This window comes from Anomaloglossus baeobatrachus, chromosome 1 (genome assembly GCF_048569485.1).
Source record: "Anomaloglossus baeobatrachus isolate aAnoBae1 chromosome 1, aAnoBae1.hap1, whole genome shotgun sequence".
NCBI classification, from domain to species: domain Eukaryota; kingdom Metazoa; phylum Chordata; class Amphibia; order Anura; family Aromobatidae; genus Anomaloglossus; species Anomaloglossus baeobatrachus.
This window is the reverse complement of record NC_134353.1, coordinates 541292342-541320080: the sequence shown is the minus strand read 5'-3', so window position 1 is coordinate 541320080 and position 27739 is coordinate 541292342. Positions and strand designations below refer to the sequence as shown.

Below are 27739 nucleotides of genomic sequence, written 5' to 3'. Positions count from 1 at the left end.
TGGTTATATCCAAATACTGATGACACACTGATTCAAAATACTGACGTGTGAAAGAGGCCTTAACGTGTGGCTCTCTTAGGCAATGCTGCAAACTATTAAAGCAGTGTTCCCCAACTCCTGTCCTCAAAAGCCACAAACCGTGCATGTTTTGAGGATTTCCTCAGTATTGCACAGGCGATAATGCAATACCTACATAGGTGATTGAATTAGCATCTGAACAATACTAAGGTAATCCTAAAAACCGTGCACTGTTGGTGGCTCCTGAGAACGGGAGTTAAGAATCTTCCTATATGCCCTAACCCAGTGTCCCCCAACAACCAGAATTTAAATTCTTTATTGTCCGCTATTCACGTTTTCCGGTTTGGAATGAAACATCAAGTGCTTTGCTCACGTAATACCTTTTGCCCAGCCATTGGCAACCATGACTAGCAAAGCATCTTTAAAGCGACTATGTGCTTGTGTGACTCCAGCCAAAATCTTCCAAGTTCTGGTCACTTCCTTCATTGCTGCAGCAATAATTCGTAGAGGTAGAAAGCAAAAGCATCTATAGAACAGATCTGACGGAAAGTAGTAGACCATGTACCTGAATGGTAGAGAAAAGAAATATCAATAAAATACATACAATTACAGTAAATACCGTACATCTTTGAGCATTCTCCTTGGTGTTTATTAATCATCTGTGACATTTTTTTCTTCTGTATTAAAAAAATAAAATAAATATGAAATGGTCTTTCATTAAAAATGTTGCCTCTCTGTTGCTGTCTATTACAGAATGAGGCAAGTGTGAACTCAATTAGCAAACTGACAGGCCAATTGGATAGTTTTTAACTTTCCCTAAGGTCCTTTCAGCAGATTAGTGACTACACACATCAGAATTGAATGTAGAGCAAAAAAAAAACAAAACAAAAAAAAAAACCTATAAAAAGCAAAAACAGTGGAACATGAATCTGAAATGCAAGAGAGATTTTTAGCCCAAAACACATGCATTTGAGAAAAAGAAACATTGTCCCCAAAGAAGGGCAATCCTTGTAAAGCTGGAAGGACAGCACTGATGTGTAATAGGAATCTGATGAGTCACAGAGGTCCTGTATGAAATGTACAGCTGAAGTATTGTAATCATTCTCTGCTGAAGCATGTATAAAACGAGGTATAAAACCCTATGGCTATGCGATACTATTTACCATGTTTTTCCAAAAATATGCCTCCCCCAAAAATAAGCCCTTGCAGGGATTTTCAGAATTTTCGGAGCAAGGCTTAAATATAAGCACTCCCCCCGAAAATAAGCCCTAGCCACGGATCAATAATGAAGTGTCCATGCAGCCCAGAAAAAAAAAAAAACAAAAAAAAACAAACAAAGAAACAGATACTGGACACTTCATTATAGAAAACAGGCACCCTGTAATCACACACACATCGGATAGCACACACATTCACCACATCCAGCGACACAGATCTCTTCTCACTGGCAAAATCCCAAGACTGGAGGGAAGGACGGACGGCAGGACAGAGTGCACCCACCGGGGATCACAGGGAGGACCTGGGAGCCACGCAGATGTCCGAGTCTGGGGAATACGAGTCTCCTGGGAAGGGAGAGGAGGAGGGGGGGGTAAACTTACCCCCCAACCGTGTTTCTCCAAGAATAAGACCTCCTCCAAAAATAAGCCCTAGTGCTTTTTTTTTTTGGGAGGGGGGGGGGGGGGAGAATATAAGAACGTGTCTTATTTTTGGAAAATCACGGTATAACCGATAAACTAATGCCATGACTTGAATAGCTTGATCTGCAAGTTCTAGCATGTGTCTCCACAGAATGAGGCACAGACCACCAGGTACATGGATTTCTTATTTAATAAGTCCCAATTAAAACGTGTTTAGATTGGAGATTACACAGAATTGTTTTTTTGATACTCTAGAAAGGGGCTGGAGCAGTTGAGCTTCACAGATTACATGCACCAATGGTCGAGTCTGCAGCGCATGAGCATGCACGATTTACCTCTGCGAATTGGATGACATGCAGCTATTCAAGTCTACGGGTCTGGATGGAGAAAATATACGGTCGTGTTAACCCAACCTAACAGAACTAAGCTCAGCTACTTCTGCAAAAAAAAAGTCACATGTGGAAACAAAGAAGGGGATTGCTACATCTTTTATTGTGCTCATTGCAAGGGCTTGAGCAGATAACCGGATTTTCGGTCTGAGTGCTATCCAACAAGACACTGGATCGCACTCAGATCAGTGTTATTCATTCAATGAGGCAGTGTATGTCAGATTTTTCTTCTTTCTGGACCACTCAGCTATTCAAGTCTATGGGTCTGTGAAAGAAAAAAAAAAAAAATGGAAATCGCACTCAGATGAGAGTGTGGTTGGATTTTCATTGACCAACAGAATGGAACAGATGGAGATTTTTTTTATTTTATTCTTTTCCCATACATACAAGAAACAATAAATTCCGCTCTGATCAAAGTTGCCTGATTAGCATAATCTGACTATTTTTTCCCCCTCTGATGGAGAAACTACAGTCGTGTGACTCCAGCCTATGGATAGAGGCAAGCTGAGCTAAGCCTATGCCATCAGCCAGAGAAAGGTACCAATTATGTATGTATGGAACGCTTACCACATTCTATTATATAGATATCAGATAAATCTTGGCAACTGGCAAAATATATTCATATCTAAATAACAGTATAATCATCATCAGGTAAAGCTGTTTATTTACATCTCCTATATCACGACAACATATTTGCACTAAACTACTAAAGGATATAATCAGGAATCTACCAGATTTAAAATGAGCTGATATTTGTAAAAGTCTACATGGCATGCAAGGTCTCGTCTTCCTGCCTGTTATACTACCCATGTGCCAGCAGATGGCGCAAAGCACAAAATACATGTCAGCTCTACAGTAATATTTTTCTTTTTAAATAGTGTGTATGTGCAAGGCATTGATATTTGCTAGATGAGTGTGGCTACAGCGATTACCTTATTACTAATAAATCAGATGGAATAATTGTTTTGTCACTTTGCTAATGAGAAACCAGTCTGAGCCCCAAATGAAACAAAATCCAAGCAGGCGTGGGTAGAGGATACAGAGCAGGTTCAAATATCAGAAGACGAGGATGTGAAATCAGATTCCTGTTAATGCCTTTTCTAAGAGACCATGCTACTTTCTAAATAAACGTTCACACTAGCCAGTCAGTCTCACACAGAATTAATGACGTCCGTACGCAGAATAAAAACTTACTTCACAGACTGTAGTTGTACAGTTTTATACAGAATCTAGATTACAAATTAGGCAAATGTTACCTTGACCCAGAAAACAGCACAAAAGTGGAATTGGACACAGATTTTGACATTGGTCAATGACTATGCTCTTAAAAGGACGTTTTACCTGCAGATACAGGGTTAATCTGCAGGTAGTGTTAGGCTATGTGCCCACGCTGCGGAAAATGCGCGGAAAAGCCGCGGATTTTCCAGAAATCTGCAGCACAGCTACTACCCAGCAATTTCTATGGCATTTGGGAAATGCTGTGCCCACGCTGCGGATTTTTCCGTAGCGGAAATAGTGCGGATTTTCGTGCGGATAAATCTGCAGCATGTCACTTATTGTTGCGGATTTCTCCGCAGGGTCCCATATACTTACCTGCCCTGATAGAGACCAGAGTCACTTTCTCCGTCCGGTGTAGCGGCAGCAGCGCGGTGGATCCAGCCAGGTACAGGAAGGAAGAGGTGGACGGGGCCTGCACGAGCTCCGGTCATGTGACAGCCGAAGCTAGTTCAGGCCCGCCCACCTCCAGCACAGTGAACCAGACGCTGCCTGACAGTGACCCAGCCGCCGGAAAGAGAGGTGCTGCATGATGGAGGTAATTATGAGCACCCCGATCACTGCAGCACTTGTTCTGCATTGAGGATGCAGTGCCGAAGCCATGGTACTATATCCTCAATGCAGAATGCCCGCACCATATCCGCAGGACATTCCGCTGTATATCCGCAGCATTGAAACAGTAAGTTCTGTTGCGGATTTCTGGGAGCACCTGCGGAATGTCTTGTGGATATATCCGCAGGACAATGTCCCCGTGGGCACATAGCCTTACAATATTGTGTGTAGCTGCCTTACTGACTGCAACTGATGGGAGAAAATGAAGTTACTTCCACGTTTTTTTAATTACATTTTTTTCTTTTTTTTTCTTACTGCTCGATAGACATGCCCACCGATGGCTGCGATTGGTTGCAGTGAGACAGTTGTCACAAAGCGTGGGGGCATGTCTGACTGCAACCAATCATAGGTGCCAGTGGGCGGGGGAAGCAGGGAATACAAGATGGATTAATGAGCAGCCGGCATTTTCAAAAGAGGAGAAGCTGCCACAGTGTGAACGCCGTGCAGCGCAGCGCCGGTGATCGTGGATCGGTGAGTATGAGAGAAGGGGTGGGAGGGAGACACCGGACATTGACAGACCGAAAGATCTGCGTTTATGTCAAAAAAACATGCGGATCGCAACAAAAATGCAGTGCAAACGCACTGCTTAGCATTTTGGTAGCGATTTTCTACAACTCATTGATTTCAAGGGGTGTAGAACGCTGCCAAAAACGGACAAAAGAATTGACATGCTGCTTTTCTAAAATTTTTGACTATCAAAACGCTGCGTTTAAAAAAAGCATCGTGTGCACGGATTTTGCATGATTCTCATAGACTTTGCTGGGGAAGCCAAACGCATTTTGGCAATGTGACGCTGCAGAAACGCAAAAAAAAAACCCCACCACACGCAACGTGCACACCTGCGCTAATAGTCAAAGCATTGCTCACGAGACTGACAGCTTCACCTACACAGATGCGTCACAGAGCCGGCTGTCAAAGTGTTAGTGCGGGCTTACAGTCACTCGCAGTATAGTGAGCGACGACTAACTGCTCCATGCACAAAGAAAGTTAATTTTCTCTTGGTAGCTGCACTTTCAGTAAGGTGTACAGGGAGTATTGTAACTCCATTTACCTGCAGATTAACCCTATATCTGCAGGTTAATAGCATTTGTTCCAAGGCGTCAAGTTCGCTTTAAGTGAGAAGCTTCTGTAAAATGACCACCAACATGGTGCAATGCAGGTTGCAATAACCTTTACAAACACCCGAACAAGAAACAGATAAGATCTCACCAGAAAGCAGGGTGCAACTTTAATTGGTTTATAACAAGTTTGGTATTTAGGTTTTTTTGGGTTTTTTTTTCCCGTGGGATCATATATACAGTTTTTGGAATTGAAAATATAGTTCAATTTTTCAGAAAAAAGTGAAAAGTTCACAAGAGAGGCATCTGGACAAGACTGCTAATCATCTACCAAATCTCAAACAAGAAGATATGGACTCCGTGAATGTCCATCTTTACAGTTCACCTAAGTAAAACATTAGGACTTTTTTTACTAAGCAACCCCTTAACTACTGTGATACCAGGAAGATGTCCTGTCCCAGTTTTTATCATTTTTAGTCTAATGCTGCAACACCACAGCAATGTGTGAACAAAGCTTTAAAAGTGGGGGTGTGATTGGACAAGTTCTTACACAGTTTAAAATTATTTTTTTTTTTTTTTTTTAACATTGCATTTATAATATGTAAAACAAAAAAAAAAAAATACAAAAAATACAAATTATATCCTACTAATCAGAAGAATGTAGCCCAACTTACCAAACAGCAGTTGCATAAATAATGTTAGTGCTATTTGAAAGGATTGCGGCAGGGGGCTCGGCTAGTAATATAGATGACAATATGCCACCTCCGAAGCAGCACAGCATGGCACTGAACCAGGAAGCAAAAGGACTCCGAGACGCCACATCAACCGCTCCTACAAGAAAAAAAATAGTAATATAAGTGGTGCAAATTAACCTAGATCATAGAACAAGTTATATCTAACAGTTAATGAGAAATTCTCCAAATATGTCTTTAGGACACTAACAATCCACAAATGCTAAGCTGGTTTTAATGTCTTGCAACATGAACAAGAACGCAGTGACCAAACAGCTAGTAATATATTTGTGATAGTTCCCATGTTATATTAGGCCCAGTTCACAGGCCTGATTACCCATGCTAATGGCATAGGTCTTTAAGGCTGCTTTCAAACACAGTTTATTTTTTGCATCAGGCAAAATCCAACTCAAAAACCTATGCAACGGATCAGTTTTTTTTCGCTGCATCCGTTGCATAGGTTTTTGAGTTGGAGTTGCATAAGTTTTTCCATGCGGCCCGTCTGTTTTGATGGATCCGGTATGATACAGAGCATGCATCGGATGAGTTTTTTGCGGCAGATGCGGCGTCCATAGGCTTGCATTGTAAATCGCGCCGGATATGGCACAATTCGGTTTTTCGCCGCAAACAAAAAATGCTGCAAGCAACGTTCCATGCGGCCGCCGCATTGGCTAAAATATTCCACATCCGGCAAAAAAAAAAAAAAAAAAAAAGACGCAACGCAAGGCCATGCGGCACAACCCGGGGCTAATGCAAGTCTGAGGAAAAAAAATAAAAAAAACACGGATGCGTTTTTTCTGCAAAGCGCCGGATTGTGCCTGACTGCAAAAAACTGATGTGTGAAAGCAGCCTAAGTTAGTTAGGGTGAGGAGGGCAAAGTCAAGCCGCATTTCCAGGGGATAATATGTGCAAAGAAATTAGCTTGAATTCCACTCATGTGAAGCCAGGTATGCTGGAGGTACGTCTGCTCAGTGCATGTCCAGCTAGGACGAACATTTCATACTTTGCAGACCATCTGTCACCAGGTCAGGAGTGGACAGTTTAGAACCATGACTATACTGAGTTTTTTGTTTTGAATACTCAAGTCAATGTTCCCTTAGTAAAAAAAAACATAAAAATAAGAATTATTCTTACTGTTAATTCGGTTTCTAGGACCTTCCACGACAGCATAGGAGGTTATCTCTCCACGCCCTAATTGGGACAGGAAGTACAAGAGGTTTAAAAGGACCCTCCCACCTCCCACAGCCAGTGTCTTACAAGGAACCCATAGCATATGAGAAGTACCACATATTCAGGAATATATGAATACAAAAGGGGAGGGAATTACCTGCTGTCGTGGAAGGTCCTAGAAACCGAATTAACGGTAAGAATAATTCTTATTTCTCTAGTCCCTTCCACGACAGCACAGGAGGAATACCAAAGAATTGATACCTAGGGGGGGACCACAGCCTGCAGGACCTTCCTGCCAAAAGTCAAATCCCTGTTGGAATCCAGATCCAGACGATAATGCTTCGTGAAAGTATGGAGCGAAGACCACGTAGCCGCCTTGCAGATCTGCTCAGGAGAAGCCCCTGCCCGTTCAGCCCAGGAGACAGAGGTAGCTCTGGTGGAGTGCGCCATAAATCCGGTAGGCAGAGAGAGATGCTGAGCGAGCTAGGCGTCTCTAATTGCCCGCACAATCCAGTTGGCGACGGTACTCTTAGCCACCTTCCTGCCCTTATTTCGACCAAAGGGCTGGATAAACAGGTTATGATCAAGGCGCCAAGAAGCAGTAACCTCCAGGTAGTGCAACACAGTCCTACGGACGTCCAAAGAATGAAACACTTCCTCACCGGGAGTCCGAGGATTCTGACAGAAGGAAGGAAGGCTGATGGACTGAGAACGGTGAAAATCCGAAACCACCTTGGGAAGGAAGGAAGGATCCAGCTGAAAAACAATGCTGTCATCTCTGACGGTCAGGTAAGGCTCCCGAATAGACAAAGCCTGAAGTTCCCCGACTCTACGAGCAGACGTAATAGCCACAAAAAAAGCAGTCTTGTGAGAAAGAGAACGAATGGTACAGGAGGACAGTGGCTCAAAGGGTGACTGAGAAAGTCCGGTAAGGACCACATTGAGATCCCAGCGAGGCGTCAGGACCCGCTGACGTGGACAGAGTCTACCAGCGGATACAAAGAACCGGCGGATCCAGCGATGATCTGCCAGAGCCGTGTCAAAGACTGCACTGAGTGCTGATACCTGAACCTTCAGGGTGCTAGGCCGAAGGCCTAAGTCCAATCCACTCTGGAGGAAGTCTAGAATCTGCGCAACATTAGGCCGGAGTGGGTCAGGAGGCCGAGAACCACACCAGGAGGAAAATCTCTTCCAGATTTTGTTGTAAATACTATTAGTCACTGGTTTACGGTTCTTCTGTAGGGTAGCCACAACTTTGTCAGATAATCCTTGGGCCTTCAGTACCCGGGCCTCAGAAGCCAGGCAGCCAATTTGAGTTTCTGGGGATCCGGATGGAAAATCGGACCCTGGGATAGTAAACTGGGGTCTGAACCCAGGAGGACCGGACCGTCTATCCCGAGAGTCATGATCAGGCTGTACCAACTCCTCCGAGGCCACAGAGGGGCTACCAGGATAGTTGTGACCCCGTCGTCTCTGATCTTCCTCAGGGTGCGTGCGAGAAGAGGAAGAGGGGTGAAAGCGTAGGCGAGGCAAAAGGACCATTCGTGGCAGAAGGCGTCCACCCCCAACGCCTTGTCCCGAGGGTTCAGGGAGAAATATGTTGCGACCTTGCGATTTTCTGCTGAAGCAAAGAGGTCCACTTCTGGAGCACCCCACCGTGTCACCAGAGAGCAGAACACCGCCTGATCCAGACTCCATTCCCCCGGATGAACATCCCGCCGACTCAAGAAATCTGCCTGAAGATTCAGTGAGCCCTTGAGATGCACTGCAGAAAGGGACAGCAGTGATTGTTCCGCCCATTGAAAGATCCGGGAGGATACCGACTTCAGGGCGCCTGAGCGTGTACTGCCCTGATGGCGGAGATGTGCCACTGTTGTGACATTGTCTGAGTATACCAGGACGTGAGAGTCCCGGACGAGATCCTGTGCCGCAAGGAGGGCTTCCCTGACTGCCCTGAGCTCCCGGTAGTTGGAGGAATGGGAGCTGACATAAGGACTCCAGACCCCCTGAAATGGGGAGTTTGCCACCATAGCACCCCATCCTCGCAGGCTGGCATCTGTGGTCAGTGTAACCAGGGGTGCCTGAGTCCAGGCAACCCCCACCTGCAGGTTGGTGGGCCGCAGCCACCAGAGAAGGGATGAGGAGACGGGCCCCGAGAGGCGAACCCGTCTGTTTAGGGATGACGGGAGTCTGTCCCAATGCGCCAGGATATGATCCTGGAGACACCGAGAATGGGCCTGAGCCCACCTGACTGAGGGAATGCAGGACGTCATAGAACCCAGAGCTGACATAGCCGCTCGAAGCGTCGGGCGAGCCTGCCTGCGAAGCTTTGATATTTTGGCTAACAGAGCTACCCTGTGGCCCTCCGGGAGAAAAGATGCCTGTTGGTCGGAGTCCAGCAGCACTCCGAGAAACTGCCGAGTGGAGGAGGGGTTTAACAGATTTTTTGAGATTTGGAATCCATCCCAGGGACCGAAGGATTCCTAAAGACTTTTCTACATGGCTCCGGAGGGTTGGAGCAGAGGGAGCCATGAGCAGAAAGTCGTCCAAATATGGAACCAGACAGAAACCCTGCAATCGTATGAAGGCGACCACCTCTGCCATGATCTTTGAAAAGATCCTTGGAGCCGAGGAGATCCCGAAGGGAAGTACATTGAATTGGAAATGAAGCACCTCCTCCCCGTGTAGAACCGCAAACCTGAGGTATTGCCTGTGACCCGGATGGACGGGCACATGGAAATAGGCGTCCTTCAGGTCTATAGAGGCCATCTGGTGGTGTAGACCTATCAGGGGAATAGCTGATTTTACTGACTCCATCTTGAACCGCCGGTACCTGACCTGACGGTTTAGACGCTTTAAATTGATTATTATGCGGACGTCGCCAGACGGCTTCTTGACAAGGAAGAGGCGGGAGTAGTGTCCTATCCCTTCTTCCTGACTTGGGACTGGGGAAACGACCCCCGAGTGCATTAGCTCTAGAATGTTTGCGTACAACAGCCTGTGAAACCTGCGACGCCAGAGCAGTGACTCGGAGACCCGGACGAGGGGGGGAGATGAATTCTATTAGGAGACCCTCCGAGACGATCTTCAGAACCCATTGGCAGGTGGTTATGGACCGCCACTGGGGAAGAAACGCCGAGAGTCGTCCCCCCACCCGGGCCGAGTCACTGTTTGTCCTGCTGAGGACGTTGTTGATGGGGAGGGATGAGGATGTTTCTCCCTCTACCCTTAGGATAGCTCCACCTGCCTGCCTTCCCTTTCCCTCTGGGCTGGGAGGCCTGAGGCATCGAGGGACGAAAGGACCGCTTCCTGGTGGGTCTAGGATCAGGTAAGGCCTTACGATCGGTCGCCTTGTCCAGAATATCATCCAGGGCAGGCCCAAACACCAAATCCCCTTTAAACGGAAGGGAGCAAAGCCTCATTTTGGAGGTGGAGTCTCCACTCCAGGCCTTAAGCCAGAGGGCACGTCTGGCAGAGTTAGATAGAAGCGAGGTCCTGGCCGCCAGGCGGACAGATTCCACCGAGGTATCTGCCAAAAAACTGGTAGCCTTCCTAAGCAAGGGGAGGGATTCCAGCAATTCCTCCCTAGGGGTCCCTTGGGAAATATGAGCCTCCAACTGGTCTAACCACCTAATTAGGGACCTGGATACACAAGTGGAGGCAATGTTAGCCTGAATAGAAGAAGACGATGCCTCCCAGGATCGCTTCATTAGGCCTTCTACCTTCCTATCCATCTGATCCTTAAGTTGGGAAGTATCTTCAAAGGGAAGTGCCGTTTGTTTAGCTACCCTAGCCACCTGTACGTCTACTTTCGGGACCTCCCAATGTAATCCAGAAGGTTCTAGAGGAAACCGGCGTCTAGGGTCACTCCGTACCCGCCTCTCAGGAAATTCCCATTCCTGAGAGACAATATCCAGAATACTGGCATGAACCGGAAATCCTAATTGTTTGACTGTTTTCAGGCCAGCAAACATTTCATCCTGGATTGAGGGAAGAGACTGCACTTCCTCTAACCCCATAGTGCTCCGAACTGCCCCAATAAGATCCCCCAAATCTTCTGAGGGAAACAGAAAGGACTGGTCAGACCTCACAGAGGGAAGACCTTCATCAGGACCCTCAGAGGTGGAATCAGCATCCTCCTGATCCGACGGGCTGACTGGAGTTTCCTCTTCTTTGGAGAAGAGGGGCCAGGAGCAGGGAGGGAGGCCAGTGAGGCCTGAATCTCCTGTTTCATCATGGACCGCAACTCGTCTATCAGGGACGGTTGTTCGGCCCTAATAATCTGGTCCGTACATTGTTGGCAAAGCTTTTTGTCCCATACTGCAGGGAGCTTCTTTATACAGACAGGACATTTTTTAATTTTTTCAAATCTGTCAGGTCTATCCGGCTTATCGGACTTGTCAGACTTCTCTGACTTTTCATTTCTGTCAACTTTCTTAGTGGCCTTGTCCTCCTAGAAAACACAGACCAGAGAGCCATAAATCATTTGCCTGAGACCTATGCCTGAGGGACCATCCCCCTCCATACTTACAGTAGCAGGGGGCACACTGGGCTCTGCAGATGCAGCTGCAGCGGAAGACATGACAGGGAGCACGGTCGCTTACCATGAATCTGACGTCTTCACGGCAGCCCTTATGCAGAAGGGCCTGCCCCCCCAGTGACGGCCAACGTTCCCCGCCTCCTGCATCCGGTCCCGGACAGGCCGTGTCAGCGTCGGCGTGTCCTCCACGCTGCCTCCGCGAACCGGAAGCGCTCAACCGGAAGTTCGCTAGACCGGAAGTCCCGCCCCCGGGAGCACTTCCGGATCGCTCCGGCAGCGTGCATGCAGGAAGCGGCCGGCGGCTCAGGGAGGACGCCGGCCGGGGAGCTCCACAGCCCGCATCACCCCAGAGGAGTTCCGGAAGGCTGGAGCAGCGGTCCCCCACAGCGTGAGGGAACAGCAAGGGAGGAGCGGCGAAGGCCCGACCGATGCTGCCTGGCTTAAGGTAACAGGGGAAGGAAAAAAAAAAATTAAAAAAAAAAAAAACTTATAATGTAGTTCGCCGGCCACCACAGCATAGGAGAAAATAAAAAACCTCTCCATGCCCCATGGGGACAGGAAAGACACTGGCTGTGGGAGGTGGGAGGGTCCTTTTAAACCTCTTGTACTTCCTGTCCCAATTAGGGCGTGGAGAGACAACCTCCTATGCTGTCGTGGAAGGGACTAGAGAAATTAGCACTAAAATGCCTTATCAATGGAAACCTATATCAGATTTAAACAAAAAATAAAAACAAAAATCAGCAAAAAGAAAAATAAAGTGCTTCACTTCAATGGGAGCTGATGTGGGAGAATAGTCATTATACAATGAATGTAGCTGTGGCGTTACAACTTTGTACAATATTTATATCCAGCCACTGAATGCAGTAACTCCAACAGGTTTAATATACCGTATATGGCACTAACGATAGATATTAAAAGGAGTTGTCCTAAGTAAAAACGATATGTTCTGCAGTCACTATGTACTGCAGACTTATGAATCCTCCCAGCGCACACTGTGTACTGTGAGGATTCTCCGGTTTCTGAGCCAGGACAGGAGGGGTGGGGGTTGGGGTCACGTGGCCGTAACTGTGTGGTGTGCACATTCCCGACCAGAATCTAACTAGTGGGAGCAGTCCAGTCAATAGAAGTATGGCTGTATGGGGTAGGTGCGTCCGACTAATAGGATCAGTGGTCTCGTGGGTGCAGCCTTCAATACATTTTTATTTAGCGAAGCCATGCCCACTGTCGGGATATCTCCAGGAATATTTTATATCACACAATTGGAGCCATGTGACCGCCCTTGCCAGCTCAGAAATCAGTGAATCCATGCAGTGCAGTGTGTCCGCTGGGAGGATTCATAAGTAACTGCAGACTTTAAGGGTGCCTTACATGCTGCGACATCGCTAGAGATAGTTAGCGATGTGACACGCCAGATCGCAGATTTTTTTTATAGCGCCGGTCACATGTGCGATCTCGGCAGATCGCATCTGCGATCTGGCGTGTCACATCGCTAGAGATGTCGCAGCGTGTAAGGCACCCCTTATTTTAGAGAGAACGACCCCCAACTCCTTCATGACCAAGGACATATACATACACATATACATACACACATACATACACACATACATACATTACATACACACACACACTTTGTAGTGTGTGTCTCTTTCATGCAGGCTCACAAGGTTGGCAGAAATGCCTCGCAATACGTTAGCAGATTTGGCAGATTTGTTGTGTTACATGTTTCGTGCATTTTTTTATTTGATGGTGGAATTTGTGTCATTTCTGTAAAAGAGTTTACTATTGGTATTTCCTGGAGAATTTGTGATTGGGCTCCTTGTAACATTTTTTTGCAGGCTATGACTAAGGGCATTCTGCTAGAAACATGCAAATCACCATGGACTGTTATGTGTTTTTATCTGTTCTATGGTTTTTAACGGATTTCCAATAAAGATAAACCTTTTATTTGAATCCAACGATGTATCAGCACATCCGTCCAGGATTAAGAGTCTCTTTGCCTACAACATGCGGCTATCAGATGAGGCAGCAAAAGCCTGCTCACAGATTCCCTTTAAAAGGGTTTGTCCAGTCTAAAACGATAAAAGACTTCTGAATCCTCCTAGTGTGCGAACAGTGTGCTGTGAGGATTCAATGGTTTCTAAGAAGTGTTCTCGGCCAGAACTCGACTAGTGGGCGCAGCATCGCTCTATACAAATGTATTAAACAAGGCCATGCCCACTGGACGGCTAGCCTACACCATACACTTGTATAGAATGAGGCCACACTCACTAGTCTGGTTCTGGCCAGGAACATGCATATCGCACAATTGCTGCCACGCGATTGCCGTTCCAGGCTCAGAAACTGTGTGGCAAATCCTGACAACACACAGTGCGTGCAGAGTGACTGCATACTTATTTAAGTCCGGACAACCACTTTAAGGGAGTTGCATAAACAGTACCTTCCTTGCCTCTTCAATCCATCATTAGAGATCCGAGCACTACTTACCCCAAATCAGCCAAACCTTGTTGCATTTCTGTCCCACAATGAAATTCGTTAATTGCAGTATGGCATGGTAGTGTCTGGGTGAGTGGAATTTAACAAGAAATTGATTTTAAAAAATTGCTGAAGAGTTTGTCCAAGGATTTATTTTGTGTGAGCCATACAAGTGTCAATCAAATTGGGTGTGGATATCTAGGCTGGTTTAGCAGCATTATTTGTGAACCAGGCCTATTGCAGTCAGGCAATGTAAGCTCAGTTGAAGACTTGTCACTGCAGCTTGCTCTTAGGTCACACTTCAATAGAAAGTCAATAGCATAGAAGATACAAGTGGTGACCTTTCCACCTCAAATTACTGAACTGTGGCTACTGAGAGATGAGCACATCGATTTGTGGAGAATCAATTCCAAGAGGAGTTTCCTTAAATTTGCAGGTCCTTGGAAATTTGAACACTGCTATTCAATTTACATGCATTTCACACACAGCTGAAGATTCAGAGAGCGAGCTAATGGCATGAAGAGTGCGGGCTTCTCCATAATGCCTTGCAGCCATCATGTCACATTGTCTACAAAACAAAAGAATACAGCTGCACCCTGTAAGTGCGAAGATGAACGTATACATGAAAACTAGACTACATTGCTGCTACATAGAATATACTCATGGAAATGAAGGTAATTAGAGCAAATTGGCCACTTCATGAGAGCCCATCAACAGCGACAAGACGACTTATTTGATGAGACCATAACCGAATATTTATTAAACATTCCTCTCCTAAAAAAGAAAAGTTTGTATGGCTTTAAGCCTGGTTGAAACATTTTCTAAATATTAGATTAAAAGTCCCATCAAATAACGGTCGCCTTGTCGCAGCTGATGGTTTCTCATGAAGAGGCTAATTTTTGTGCCAAGTACCTTCATTTTTGTGATTATGTTCTAGATCGCACCAATGTAGTCTAGGTTTAATTTCTGCATACATTTTAGCACTTACAGGGTGCAGCTGTTTTCTTTTAAAACTTATACATAAATGAAATCTAGACTGCATTGCTGATACCTAGAATATACTCAAAAATTAGTGTAGTTACAGCAAAAATTGGCCACTTCATGACAGCCCATCAGCCACAACAAGGCGACAATTATTTGATGGGTCCTTTAATCCTTTATAAAATATGCTTCTCTTGGGCAAAAAGTCTACAAATGTAAGCGTTTTCAGCCTAGATGAGACATGTTAAATAATAGGTTAGGGTCCCATCAATGACCTCCACATTCTAGAAATTGTAGAATGTGTACCCATGCTGTATTTTTTTTTTTTGCAGATTTTATTAACCCTCTTAACAACCCATGACGTACTGGGTACGTCATGGATCGTGTCACCATCATCGCTGCGGCGATGATTTCAACAGCTGACGTGTGTGTGTGCCCGCTAGCTGCAAGTGGAATCGCTTTCCACCCGCAACTTTTAAACCCCTTACATCTCGCTGCCAAAATCTGGCAGCGAGCTGTATATGCACGCGGCCATTACTTTTACTTACCCCACCCCCACCAGAAGTCACGTGCAAGAGCACGTGATGTCCGGTGGTTGCCACGGTAGCACAGGGTCATGCGATGATGCCTGTAGGCAACAAGTCACTTTCTCTCAGTGCCAGCAGCGAGAGTAAAGCAGCATATCTGCAGATCTCGGCTCTGCAGCTGAGATCTGAAGAAATGGAAGAGCAATCAGATTGCTGATCCTCATAGTCCCGTAATGGGGTTAACACAAAAACAACTTAAAGTTTTAAAAAAATAAAAAAAACTAAAAATTCAATTCACCCCCCTCTCGCCCCATTGAAAACTAAAGGGTTAAAAAATACACATTTGGTATCGCCGCATTCAGAAAGGCCCTATCAAAATATAAAATCTATTCATCTGATTGGTAAACGGCGTAGTGGCAAAATAATTCCAAACGCCTAAAATACGTTTTTTGGTCGCTGCAAGTTTTGCGCAAAGTGCAAAAACAGGCAAAGTGTAACATCTGCGCAAAAATTTTACCATTAGAAACATCAGCTTGAGACGCACAAATTAAGCCGTCACTGAGCCCTAGATTCAGGAAAATGTGAATGCTACGGGTTTCGGTAAATGGCGCAAAACGTGCACTGAGTTGTTTTGGACAGACTTGTGATTTTTTTTTAACCCCTTAGATATAGGTAAACCTATTCATGTTTGGTGCCTACAAACTCGCACCGACCTCAGGCATCACAGCGACAGTTTTAACATATAGTGAACATTGTTAATAAGATATGCCAAAAACTATTGTGCGAGTGCACTTTTTTTGAAGTGTTCCCACACTTGGCATTTTTTTCCTGCTTTGCAGTACACTATATGGTAAACTTGTGGTATAATTTAAAAAGTACAACTTGCCCCGCAAACCAGCCCTTATACGGCAAGATTGACAGAATAAAAAAAAAAAAAACTGAAAAAATGCAAAACGTTATAGGGAACCAATCACCAGGATTTTCGTATACAAGATAGTGCCAGTACTGCACTGGCTTTATCAGGCTGAATCTCTACATACCATTAGTGGTCAGCTCGGATGTTTAGGCCTTCAAATCCATATGAATACCCACCCATATATTATCTGCTCAGATGCCACTGTCCCTCAAGAAGCTGATTTTATAAACTTCACTTTCTTGGATTTCAAAGCCTAAACATCCGAGCTGACCACTACAAGTATGTAGAGAATTAGCGTGAGTGCCAGTGCTATACTGGCACTATCTTATATATGAAAATACTAATGATTGGTTAAGGGGAACCAATCTCTAAGGGAAAACGCATACCAGCAAAGTCTGAGAATCCTGCTGTGCACAGATTTTTTTTTTTTCTTTTAGATTTTGGTGCAGAAAAAAAAAAAAAAAAAAAACACTGCACCAAACAATTGACATGTCAATTGTTTCAAGGTTTTTTTCCCAGCGTTTTTCCTATCACAAGATAAAAAAAAAAAAACCCACCACAGCAAAAAAGTATTGTCCACAGCGTTTTTCCTGCCAAGAGATGCAGTTTTAAGTGCAGGGAACTGCACCCAAATCTGCAGCGTGGGAACATATCCCCTACATGCAACTGTCTACCTCACAAAGTAGGTTTGTTATAAAATTTCTGTACGCATCATATTGCAAGGTTATTTTTTTTAACACAAACTGTACACTGTAAAATAAATTCCCAAAAACCATGTCAAAACTCTTTCACAATTTCTCCACATGTGGAATTTTCTCCCTCAGTTTACAGTGCACTGTGATAACATGAATGGTGTCATTCAAAATTACATCTTATCTTGCAACACAAAAAAAAACCAAGCCCTCAAAATGTGTACAGAAGGGGGCAGGAGGGAATTAAATAAATTTGAATTTGGTCTTGTTGTGAAAGGGTTAAATTAAGGGTCTTTTACATCTTCAAGTCCCAAGTATAATCTTAAAGTGATGTGTCCCTCCTATGTGACGCCCTGGACTAGCCAGGTAGTCACAGGTAGGCCCTTGCACAACACCCGTCCCCTAAAGAGGGTAACATCAGCCAACCCTTAAAACCCTAGTCACCTCCCTCACGGTTTGAGGTTCACACCAGGGGGCGTGCCCAGGTGGTTGGACACGCCCACCGAGGAGTTCACAGGCTCTGAGGCAGGAAAAAAAACCAGTTTAGATTAAGTTTGGAGTGTGAAGGTCAAGTGCAGAGGCAGAGCTGTGCCCAGGTCTGCCATAGTCTAACACCAGGTGTCTGGGTTGGAGCCCAGTCACCTCTGGCTAGGAGGCATATGGTTGCCTCAGCCTGCAGGAGCCGGGAAGATGGCTAGATGGTACCGTAAGGGACCAGGACAGGGTAGTGACCCGCCGATACCGAACCGGGGAACCGACTGGAAACCGGAGCACAAAGGGGGGGGGGTGCTCAGACCTTGAAACTCTGTCCAGAAACCAGTGGACCCAGTTAATTAACTGATTGAGGTCTGGACTCTAGGTCCTTTCCCACCCAAGTCCCGACTGAAGACAACAGCCCACCGAGGGGGATAAACGCCACCGCTCAGGCTTAGAGATCCCACGGGCCAACTTCTGCGGGCAAACGGGCTCTCCCGACAACGCCGGGGAGCGGGACTCCCATTGCTAAAGCACGGGTTGTCCACAGCTACACAGAAGGTGCAGGACAAAGGCGGAGACAACCAACCCGAGTGGGGGACCAGACGCAGCCGGCTGCAGGCACAGACCACCATCTTTTTGGTTTACCAGAGACTCTTGTGCATCTTTAATAGGGAGTACCACTGTGCACTCGGGCCACGCATCGCCCCGCACCACCAAACACCACTATACCATCCCCAACGGACCCCGGGACCATCACCCCTGCCCACGGAGGGGTTAACACCTCTGCTCCTCACCATCTTCCCTGGGCGCCTAGTAAACAGCAGCAGTGGTGTTCTCATTCACCAATTCCCGTGGGTGGTGTCACAAACTCTGACAAACCACGGCCTCGGCCGTAACCCTAAACCCCCTTCAAAGTGCCAGCCCCTTTCAAAGTGAAGTGACCCCCGGTCCGGAGGCACTCGAGCGACCTACAAACGAGCCCGGATCCGAGCGGCTCGGCTGAAATAGAGCGCGGGGCGGTACACCTACACAATTGATGACCTATTTATATGATGGGTCATCAGATCGGTGGGGGTCTGACACCTGGCACCACCAGCTTCCATTTGCTTTAGAAAACACTAGATGTAAACAATATGAATAATTGCAAAGCATCATGTTCCTCACAAGTAGGAGTCATTTGTGGCAGTGGCAATACTACAAGAAATGCCAACTTAACTCCTTTCTGCAACTGTCCACGCATTCCACCCTGCTGCAACTATGGTTGATAAAGGTCAATGCTAAAATCCCTCAGAGGTGCATATATCACATACGAGTTCTACCTGAGTTCTTCACAGAAACATGTACTCATTATGATCTGTTTTTGATACAAGTCATAGATCAAAAATTACCTAGTTCAATTTTTATGAAAATGCCACCTGTCTGCCCCCCGTTTTTTTTTTTTTTTTTTTTTTTTTTAACTTTGGAACAGGTAATTGAAGCTTAGCAATATTTCCCTCCATCCATCATGATGCTAAACGGATGGCAAATTCTACATTACTAACATACGAATGACGCCTTAGGATTGTCAGGACCAACTACTAAACATGGGTAAAAAACAGAAATGTGCTGAGCTTAGAAAAAGGTCAAAGTTTATTTTTCTGATGCTGAAAGGGGTTGGGACCCCTTTATGTCCCCAATTCATCATCAGGATGTTAAAGCTAACAGGAATACAACAGAACGTGGAAGGATTCCTGGACACAAATGATTGCCGGGTCATCCCAACAGATTTATTTTTAGGAAAATGAGGAACAAGTTTATACACTTCCTGAAACATTTTTCCTTGACAGATTTATTTCACATGGTTAATGAATGTCATCAATAAACCATCAATATGTAACTAGGAAATATGTAATGTGAAACACACCACCAATATATATGATCAAAGTACAGTGCGAATGACATTTCCAATAAAAACGTCAAGCGGTTATATGATTAAAGATGTGAAAACACTGCCCATTTCTAAGATTCATACATTGCTGTAAGCTTTTCCAGCTAATTTAAAGGGGGAGGGGTAATCAGTCTTTACATGAGGACAGAGACTAGGGATGTCTGCACAGTCCACACTTCTGCCCTATTCATTAAAAGAGCAGGCAAAAGGTCTTACCATGTCAAAATGACAGGGCGGATACGCCCTTACTTACGTAACGCTCACTAATACAAATTAGGCACACTGAATACAGTTCTATGGTAAAATAATGTAACAATTTATTAAGATAGCATCAGGATAATGTTCAATTATGGAATGGCAGAAACAATATTACCCTGTTCTATTTATTCAATTAATGTAAATCATAGTATATAGAGAAATAAACATCATTACCAAGTATTGCAGCATCCCCTCCCCACCGGAGGGACCACGGTCAGTGAGAAGGAAATACTCTGGTATCACCATCACAGAAGAAGTGTGTCCACCAACTCTGGAACGTCCCTAACTCGCTGAACAGGGTCCCCTTTTTTTATACACAGCTCTCACATCCTCCTCCATCATGGCTGCGCAGTTTTAGCAAGATCATCAGTTTTTTATAAAGTTAAAGTTTTATGATTACCCACCACACAGTGCTTCAAGGTTTACTAAGGGTACCGTCTCACTAAACGACGTACCAGCGATTCCAACCAAGATATGACCTGGTCAGGATCGCTGGTGCGTCGCTACATGGTCGCTGGTGAGCTGTCAATAAGGCAGATCTCAAAAGTGACCAGCCCCCAGCGACGCGTGGAAGAGATTCTGCACTTGGTAACTAAGGTAAATATCGGGTAACCAAGCAAAATACTTTGCTTGGTTAGCCGATATTTACCTTGGTTACCAGCGCACCCCGCTTAGCGCTGGCTCCCTGCACTCATAGCCAGAATACACATCGGGTTAATAAGCAAACCACTTTGCTTAGTTACCCGATGTCTACTCTGACTACATGTGCAGGGAGCAAGCACTGGCAGCCTGAGAGCGGCGTATGCTTGTAACCAAGGTAAATATCGGGTAACCAAGCAAAGCACTTTGCTTGGTTACCCGATGTGTACCTTTGTTACCAGCGTCCGCAGCTTCCAGACGCCGGCTCCCTGCACATACAGATCGTTGCTCTCTCGCTGTCAAACACAGCGATGTGTGCTTCACAGTGGGAGAGCAACGTCCAAAAAATGAAGAGTGTGAGTGAGTGTGTGTGTGTGTGTGTGTGTGTGTGTGTGTGTGTGTGTGTGTGTGTGTGTGTGTGTGTGTGTGTGTGTGTGTGTGTGTGTGTGTGTGTGTGTGTGTGTGTGTGTGTGTAACGAGCAGCGATTTCACAGCAGGGGCCAGATCGCTGCTCAGTGTCACACCTAGCAAGATTGCTAATGAGGTCACTGGTATGTCACAAAAAACGTGACTCAGCAGCGATCTCGCCATGTGAGAATTACCCCTAATATAACAACCCAAAGTTTGTTTGTTTGTAAGGTTTGTTTGCTATTGTCTAATATCTCAAAGTTCACTGGTATGTTTTCACCAAAGTTAACTCCTCATGTTCAGGCATAATGCTCTAAGATTGTAGCATATGGACATCATGACCTCCATAATCACCTATTCTGAAGGCTGGATACCTATTTTAATCCAATCACACAAAAATTCCCTGACATTTGTGCAACCGAGGTGGCAGATATTTCTAGGCGTGACATAACTAGCCCCGCGTACCTTCTGATGTACGGTACAATTCAGCAGAGACAGTTTACCACTTAATATTCTGTCCACAAATAAAAAACATGAGGGAACATATGCTCAATGAGGATCTAGGATTCATGTAATATAGTAATGAACCTTTCATAGGGTCCTATAATGGCAAAACAATTTTTTTCCTCAGCTGTACGAGACTAGCGCAGCCCCCTCATCTCCTACATGCTGGGTATTACACCCCTCTGTTCGCTAATTATTACTTTTTCTGTGCCGATAACAGAGCGGATGCAGTCGCTGCAGATCACACAGTGCAAAGAGGGGCACAGCAGGGAAAGACCAGCACCTGAAACGAGTGTCTCTGATCACGCTTTGTTCCAGGGAGGGGGGCAGGGGCTGTGATCACTGCCACAGACCCCGCCCCCTGATGACACTGAGTATCCCAGCATGCACTAGGAATCTCAAACAAATGGACATCAGACAGGAAATAGAAAAAGATAGTTATTATAGTTAGGGAATTTTTAATACAAGTACTGTATATTAGAAAAAAGGATCACTAGAAAGGGATTTAAAATTACTTTTACCTTCAGGCCACCTGTTTAACCCTTTCAGCACTAGGAGATTTTACATTTTCATTTTTTCCCCTTCTCTTGCTTCCAAGAGCCATAACTGGGTTATTTTTCTGTCAGTACAGCCATAGGAGGGCTTGTTTTTTGCAGAACAAGTTGTATTTTTGCATGCCACCATTCATTCTGCGCCATATTGTACGGGAGAAAAAAAAAAAAAAAAAAAAAAAAAAAAAAAAGCAATTCCACAATTGTAATTTTTATTACTCAGGTCAGAACGAGTTCTTAGATACCAAAACATGTAGTTTATAAAAATAAAAAAAAAAAAAAAAAAAGAATTGTCGCCATTTTATGAAACACGTAACATCCTCATGTTTTGAGAACTATGGCTCAGTGACCGCTAGTTTTTTTGCATCCTGAGCTGAGGTTTTTAAATTATACCATTTTTTGGTAGATGCGATGTTTTTATTTCCTCTTATTGCAAGACCATCATAAAACAGGGCAAGGAAGCCTGATTCCAGGGATGTGTCACTTACTGAGATGCTTGGTGTAGTTTTCATGAAATACCTGTCTTGTCTGATGTAGATGAAGCAAAGAGTTCAACAGTGTACAACCAGCCCAGACTGCTGACTGGCAGCTTCCTGTGTACACTGACTTCTCAGCAGGCTGCTAATCAGTGCTGGGGGCCACACAGATTAGCTGGACTGCTCTGCTTGTGAAATGTAGTTGACAGTGTAAAGCTATGTGCGCATGTTGCCTTTTTTGGGACCACAAAGATGCAGCATTTGTGCTTTTTTGGCTGCAGAAAAAAAAAAAAGAAAGGGTATGCTTTTTTTGCTGCTGCATTTTTTCCAATGCAGCATGGGTGAAACGCTGGCAAAAACGCAGAAATTGACATGTTGCATCTTTGGTCACCACAAAAATGCACCCAAGGCTGCTTTCACACGTGCGTTCAGCGCAATCCGCCACTATGAAGAATAGCGCAGTCCGTTAACGCACTGCGATATTCTCCATAGACTTGTATTGATGACGCACCGTAACGCAAGTGTCTGCGTTGCATCCGCTGGACAACGCTGAATCTTTATTTTGACGCAGCGTCGGTCGGAGGAAAGCTACATGTAGCGTTTTTTGGGTTGTTAGAATCCGCCAAGGTGTCTAATGATTGTCTATGGAGGCGGATTCCACAACATTCTACTGAGCATGCTCAGCATGTCCAGCAGAACGATCTATATTGTTTAAAATCACTCCTGGTCTCTCCCTCTCTCTCATACTCACCGATCACAGGCGCAGCACTGCACAGCTGTCATACGCTGCACAACTGCAACCAATCATAGGCGCCGGTGGGCGGGAGAAGCAGGGAATATGAGATGGAATAGATTGAAGCAGGCGGCTTCTCCTGCTTTTGAAAATGCCGGCCGCTCATTATTCCATCTCACATTCCCTGCTTCCCCCACCCACCAGCACCCATGATTGGTTGCAGTCAGACCAGCTCCCACGCTGAGTGACAGCTGTCTTACTGCAACCAATCACAGCCGCCGGTGGGCGGGTCTATGTAGTGCAGTACAAAAATTTAAAAAAAAAAAAAAAAAAAAAAAAAAAAAAAAAAAAAAAGGCGTGCGGTTCCCCCCCCCAATTTTGATGCCAGCCAAGATAAATCCACACGGCTGAAGGCTGGTATTCTCAGGCTGGAGAGGCCCACATTATAGGGAGCCCCACAGCCTAAAAATATCTGCCAGCCACCCGGAATTGCCACATTCGTTAGATGCGACAGTCCCGGGTCTCTATCCGGCTCATCCCGAATTGCCCTTTTGCGGTGGCAATCGGGGTAATAAGGAGTTAATGGCAGCAGCCCATAGCTGTCACTAAATCCTAGGCTGATCATGACAGGTGTCTATGAGACAACCCCCACGCGACTAACCTGCCTGTAACGCAGCAACTGAAGTGAGCCACACGATCAGCTGTGCCCTCATTCAGGTTACCCACGGCTACCACTCTCAGGTGGAGGACTTCAGCTGTGCCCGCGTGTCACCTGAGTTATGGCACCGCTGATCGCGTGGCTCACTGCGGTCACTCAGGGGATTTGTGGTCAGCTCTCTCCTCCCGACCGCAAATCTTTTTTCCCGGCGAAACAAAAAAAAAAAAAAAAAAAAAAAGCAAAACGTTCTTTCACAGGAATCCGTTACCTTTTTTTATCACACCATTTGCAATGCATCAGGCACATGCGTCACACAATGCACTGTGACGGATGCCTCACAACACAAGTGGGAAAGCAGCCTAAAACCAAACTGCACTGTGCGAACAGCAAAAAAAAATGAAAACTCAGACTTTGCTGGTGAAGCAAAGTCATGCGGTTTTTAAGACCAAAACTGCACCCGACAAACGCAGAAAAACTCCACGAAAAAACGCATTGTGTGCACATAGCCTTAAGGCCCTGTCTCACACACACAAATCTGCGGCACATCTGTGGTTGCAGTGAAATTGTGGACAATCAGTGCCAGGTTTGTGGCCGTGTACAAATGGAACAATATGTCCATGATTTCACTGCAACCACAGATCTGACAAAGATTTATCTCTGTGTGTGACGGGGCCTTTAGTATTCTGGGAAAATGCTGATTGCATTAAAAATACAACACAGCCTAATAAATTAGGCACCTCTGGAATCAGGGTCTCAGATTATGCTGCTCTCACATTTAGGCCTAAGACACACGGCATGAAAATCGTCCCGAGTGGAATGCGATAAAACATCACATTCCACTCGGACCAATATTAGTTTGTGTGTAAGCACCCATGAGCTATTATTTTCTCAGCAGTAATTGAACAGAGAAAAAAAAAAAAATTGCAGCAAGCTGCGATTGTAATGCGAGACTCTCTCTCGCAGCCATTCAAGTCTATGGGGCAAGAGAAAGATCGCACTGCACTCGCGGTACACCGGTGTACTGCGAGTGCAGTACGAGAATGGCAATAGCCGGCTATGGAGGCGAGAGGGAGAGAAATACTTCCCTCTCCTCTGCAGAGCCAGCCCACCCCTCCGCAGCTGAGGTCCGATTGCATGATCGGACCTCAGTCACAGTGACACTCTGCTCCCACTGTGCTGCCAGTGTGAGTCAAGTGTCATGCGAGGATCGCAATAGTCCCTGAGTGGCCCCGGTCTAAATAGCAAACACCTGCTGACAGCCTCTCTTTAACCTCGTCTCTGTCTATCACCCCACCCGTTCTCTACGCTCTGCAAATGACTTTCGACTACCATACACATTAATTCGAACCTCCACTCCCGAATTCAAGACTTCTTCCAAGCTGCACCAATCCACTGGAATGCTCTGACCCAAGAAGCTAGGACGAATCACAACTTAATCAGCTTCAGACACTCCCTAAAAACACATCTTTTTAGGGTGGCCTATCACACTTCCTAGCTAACCTATATTCACATAGTCCCTCCACAACTTCTCATAACATAACACCATGTCAAACTCCATGGCACCTATATGCATCTCAAGGTCCTGGCCAACTGGTCCAGGAAGCCATTATCTCCATCCCACCTCCATTTCCTTGAGATGGCTGGCTTGTCATTGAAAATAAGCCCTTGTTCCTTGCCCCCACCCCACCTGATTGTAGATGTAAGCGCTCACGAGCAGGGTTGTCTTTTTTCCCCTCTAATTATTTTATTTTCTATAACTGTTCCTTGTTTGTACAGGATCCTCCTGAATTGTAAAGCGCTGCGGAATATGTTGGCGCTATAGAAAGATTATTATTATTATTATTATTAACTTTCTGATTGACACAATATTACAAAAATGACAGTATCCACTTAACATCTATCCAACCAAATCATGGTTATAATTAGAGATGAGCGAACCGGCTGTGGTTCGGCTCGAGTTCGGTTCGAACGGAGGTCTCGTTCGAGTTCGGCGAACCACATAGGATAGGAAACAATGGCATGCAATCACAAACACATAAAAACACCTAGAAAACACCCTCAAAAGGTGTCCAAAATGTGACAAACAACTCATAACACAACACAAGCACATGGGAAAGTGACAAGGACATATACTCATGCGAAAACAAAAGAGCTGGACAAGAAAAAAAGAGGAGGAGACACAGATATGAGTATATCCAAGGGAACTTCAATGCCATTACTGTGCAACTTGATCCCTGCTCATTTTAGGCTTTCAATCTGGATAAATTGCCTGAGCTAACCACGTACGCCTTGGGGATCTTGTTGTGTCCCGCAGCCAGCGTTTTCTCGGAACGTGTCCTCAGTGCTGCTGGGGGTGTGCTGACAGCTAAGCACACGCATCTGTCCACTGACAATGTGGACAGACTAATGTTCACCAAGATGAACAAGTCATGGCTCTCAGAGGACTTTTCGTCCCCTGGCTGAGCCAGGGGAGGTGAAATGCACGCGTATTTTTGAGAGTGCTTCATGCAAAGCATCTTTTTCATCTTGAAAATGGGGGTCAACTGATGCCAGTAAAGTGGGGTGTGTGTGAACCAATTTTTGGAAACAAGGGAGACTGTGGTTGGAGTCCCCTCGCTGTGTTTTACATGCTTTTAGAAGGGCATGACATGGCTTAGAAGTTGACTTTCAGCATCTGCAAACTTTTTTTTTTCTAGCAGTCCTACCTTCATTAAGTATTTAAAACATCAATATTTATTAGATAAATTTAAAAGTACAATATAATCCCACACCGTGAGTGAATACACACAACAAAAACAAAACAAAAAATCGGACACAAAGAGGCCACAAGTGGGGACCCCCTTTTATATGCGGAGTTTTTGTGGAAATCTCGGTACTATTTATCTAGATTAGGGCAACCAGTTTAAATGCACCCTAAATCTGTCTGTCCGCTACCTATCAATGGAGATATAACTTATGTTACACGCACCCTAAAGTTAAAGAGGTGCCCCCATTCCACGGCGGCTAGCCCTTAGTAGCTGCCCCTAAGCTCCCTCACGGATACAGATACAGGTAGCTTAGATGTTTAAATAATTAGTTCAATAGAGAGATCGCTTATCTTAAATACTCTCACGGCAGCTTAATATATGAGCACAGTCCGAAAAAAAACTAATGAGGCCACAATTGGAGACCTCTACATTTATGGAACTCTCAGTACTGTCTATTCAGATTAAGGCAACGGAGTCTAAATGCACCCTACCTCAGTCTGTCCGCTACCTGTCAATGGAGATATAACTTTCGTTACACGCACCCTAAAGTTAAATAGGTGCCCCCATTCCACGGCGGCTAGCCCTTGGAAGCTGTCCCTAAACTCCCTCACCAATTCAGGTATAGGCAGTTTATAAATATAGTTATATCTCCATTGACAGGTAGCGGACAGACTGAGGTAGGGTGCATTTAGACTCCGTTGCCTTAATCTGAATAGACAGTACTGAGAGTTCCATAAATGTAGAGGTCTCCAATTGTGGCCTCATTAGTTTTTTTCGGACTGTGCTCATATATTAAGCTGCCGTGAGAGTATTTAAGATAAGCGATCTCTCTATTGAACTAATTATTTAAACATCTAAGCTACCTGTATCTGTATCAGTGAGGGAGCTTAGGGGCAGCTACTAAGGGCTAGCCGCCGTGGAATGGGGGCACCTCTTTAACTTTAGGGTGCGTGTAACATAAGTTATATCTCCATTGATAGGTAGCGGACAGACAGATTTAGGGTGCATTTAAACCTGTTGCCCTAATCTAGATAAATAGTACCGAGATTTCCACAAAAACTCCGCATATAAAAGGGGGTCCCCACTTGTGGCCTCTTTGTGTCCGATTTTTTGTTTTGTTTTTGTTGTGTGTATTCACTCACGGTGTGGGATTATATTGTACTTTTAAATTTATCTAATAAATATTGATGTTTTAAATACTTAATGAAGGTAGGACTGCTAGTAAAAATTTGATATACTGCCTCCAAACAATAAATTCTTCTAGTTTAAGCATCTGCAAACTGTTGGCTACCAAAATGCTTCCTTTCCAACCTTTTTAACCGAGGATTTTCGAGACCTTATGC

The 27739-nt window shown here is 45.2% G+C and overlaps 1 protein-coding gene across 1 annotated transcript in view; it reads right to left on the bottom strand.

Moving 5' to 3' along the window:
* TMEM38B (transmembrane protein 38B) overlaps nucleotides 1-27739 on the bottom strand; it is a 58663-nt gene that overhangs the window by 11096 nt on the left and 19828 nt on the right. Inside the window, exons 2-3 of the mRNA XM_075339461.1 lie at nucleotides 5664-5820; nucleotides 399-583 (exon numbers count right to left, since the gene is read on the bottom strand). Of these exons, the coding sequence (XP_075195576.1) occupies nucleotides 399-583; nucleotides 5664-5820 (342 nt within the window). The remainder of the gene's footprint in view (nucleotides 1-398; nucleotides 584-5663; nucleotides 5821-27739) is intronic.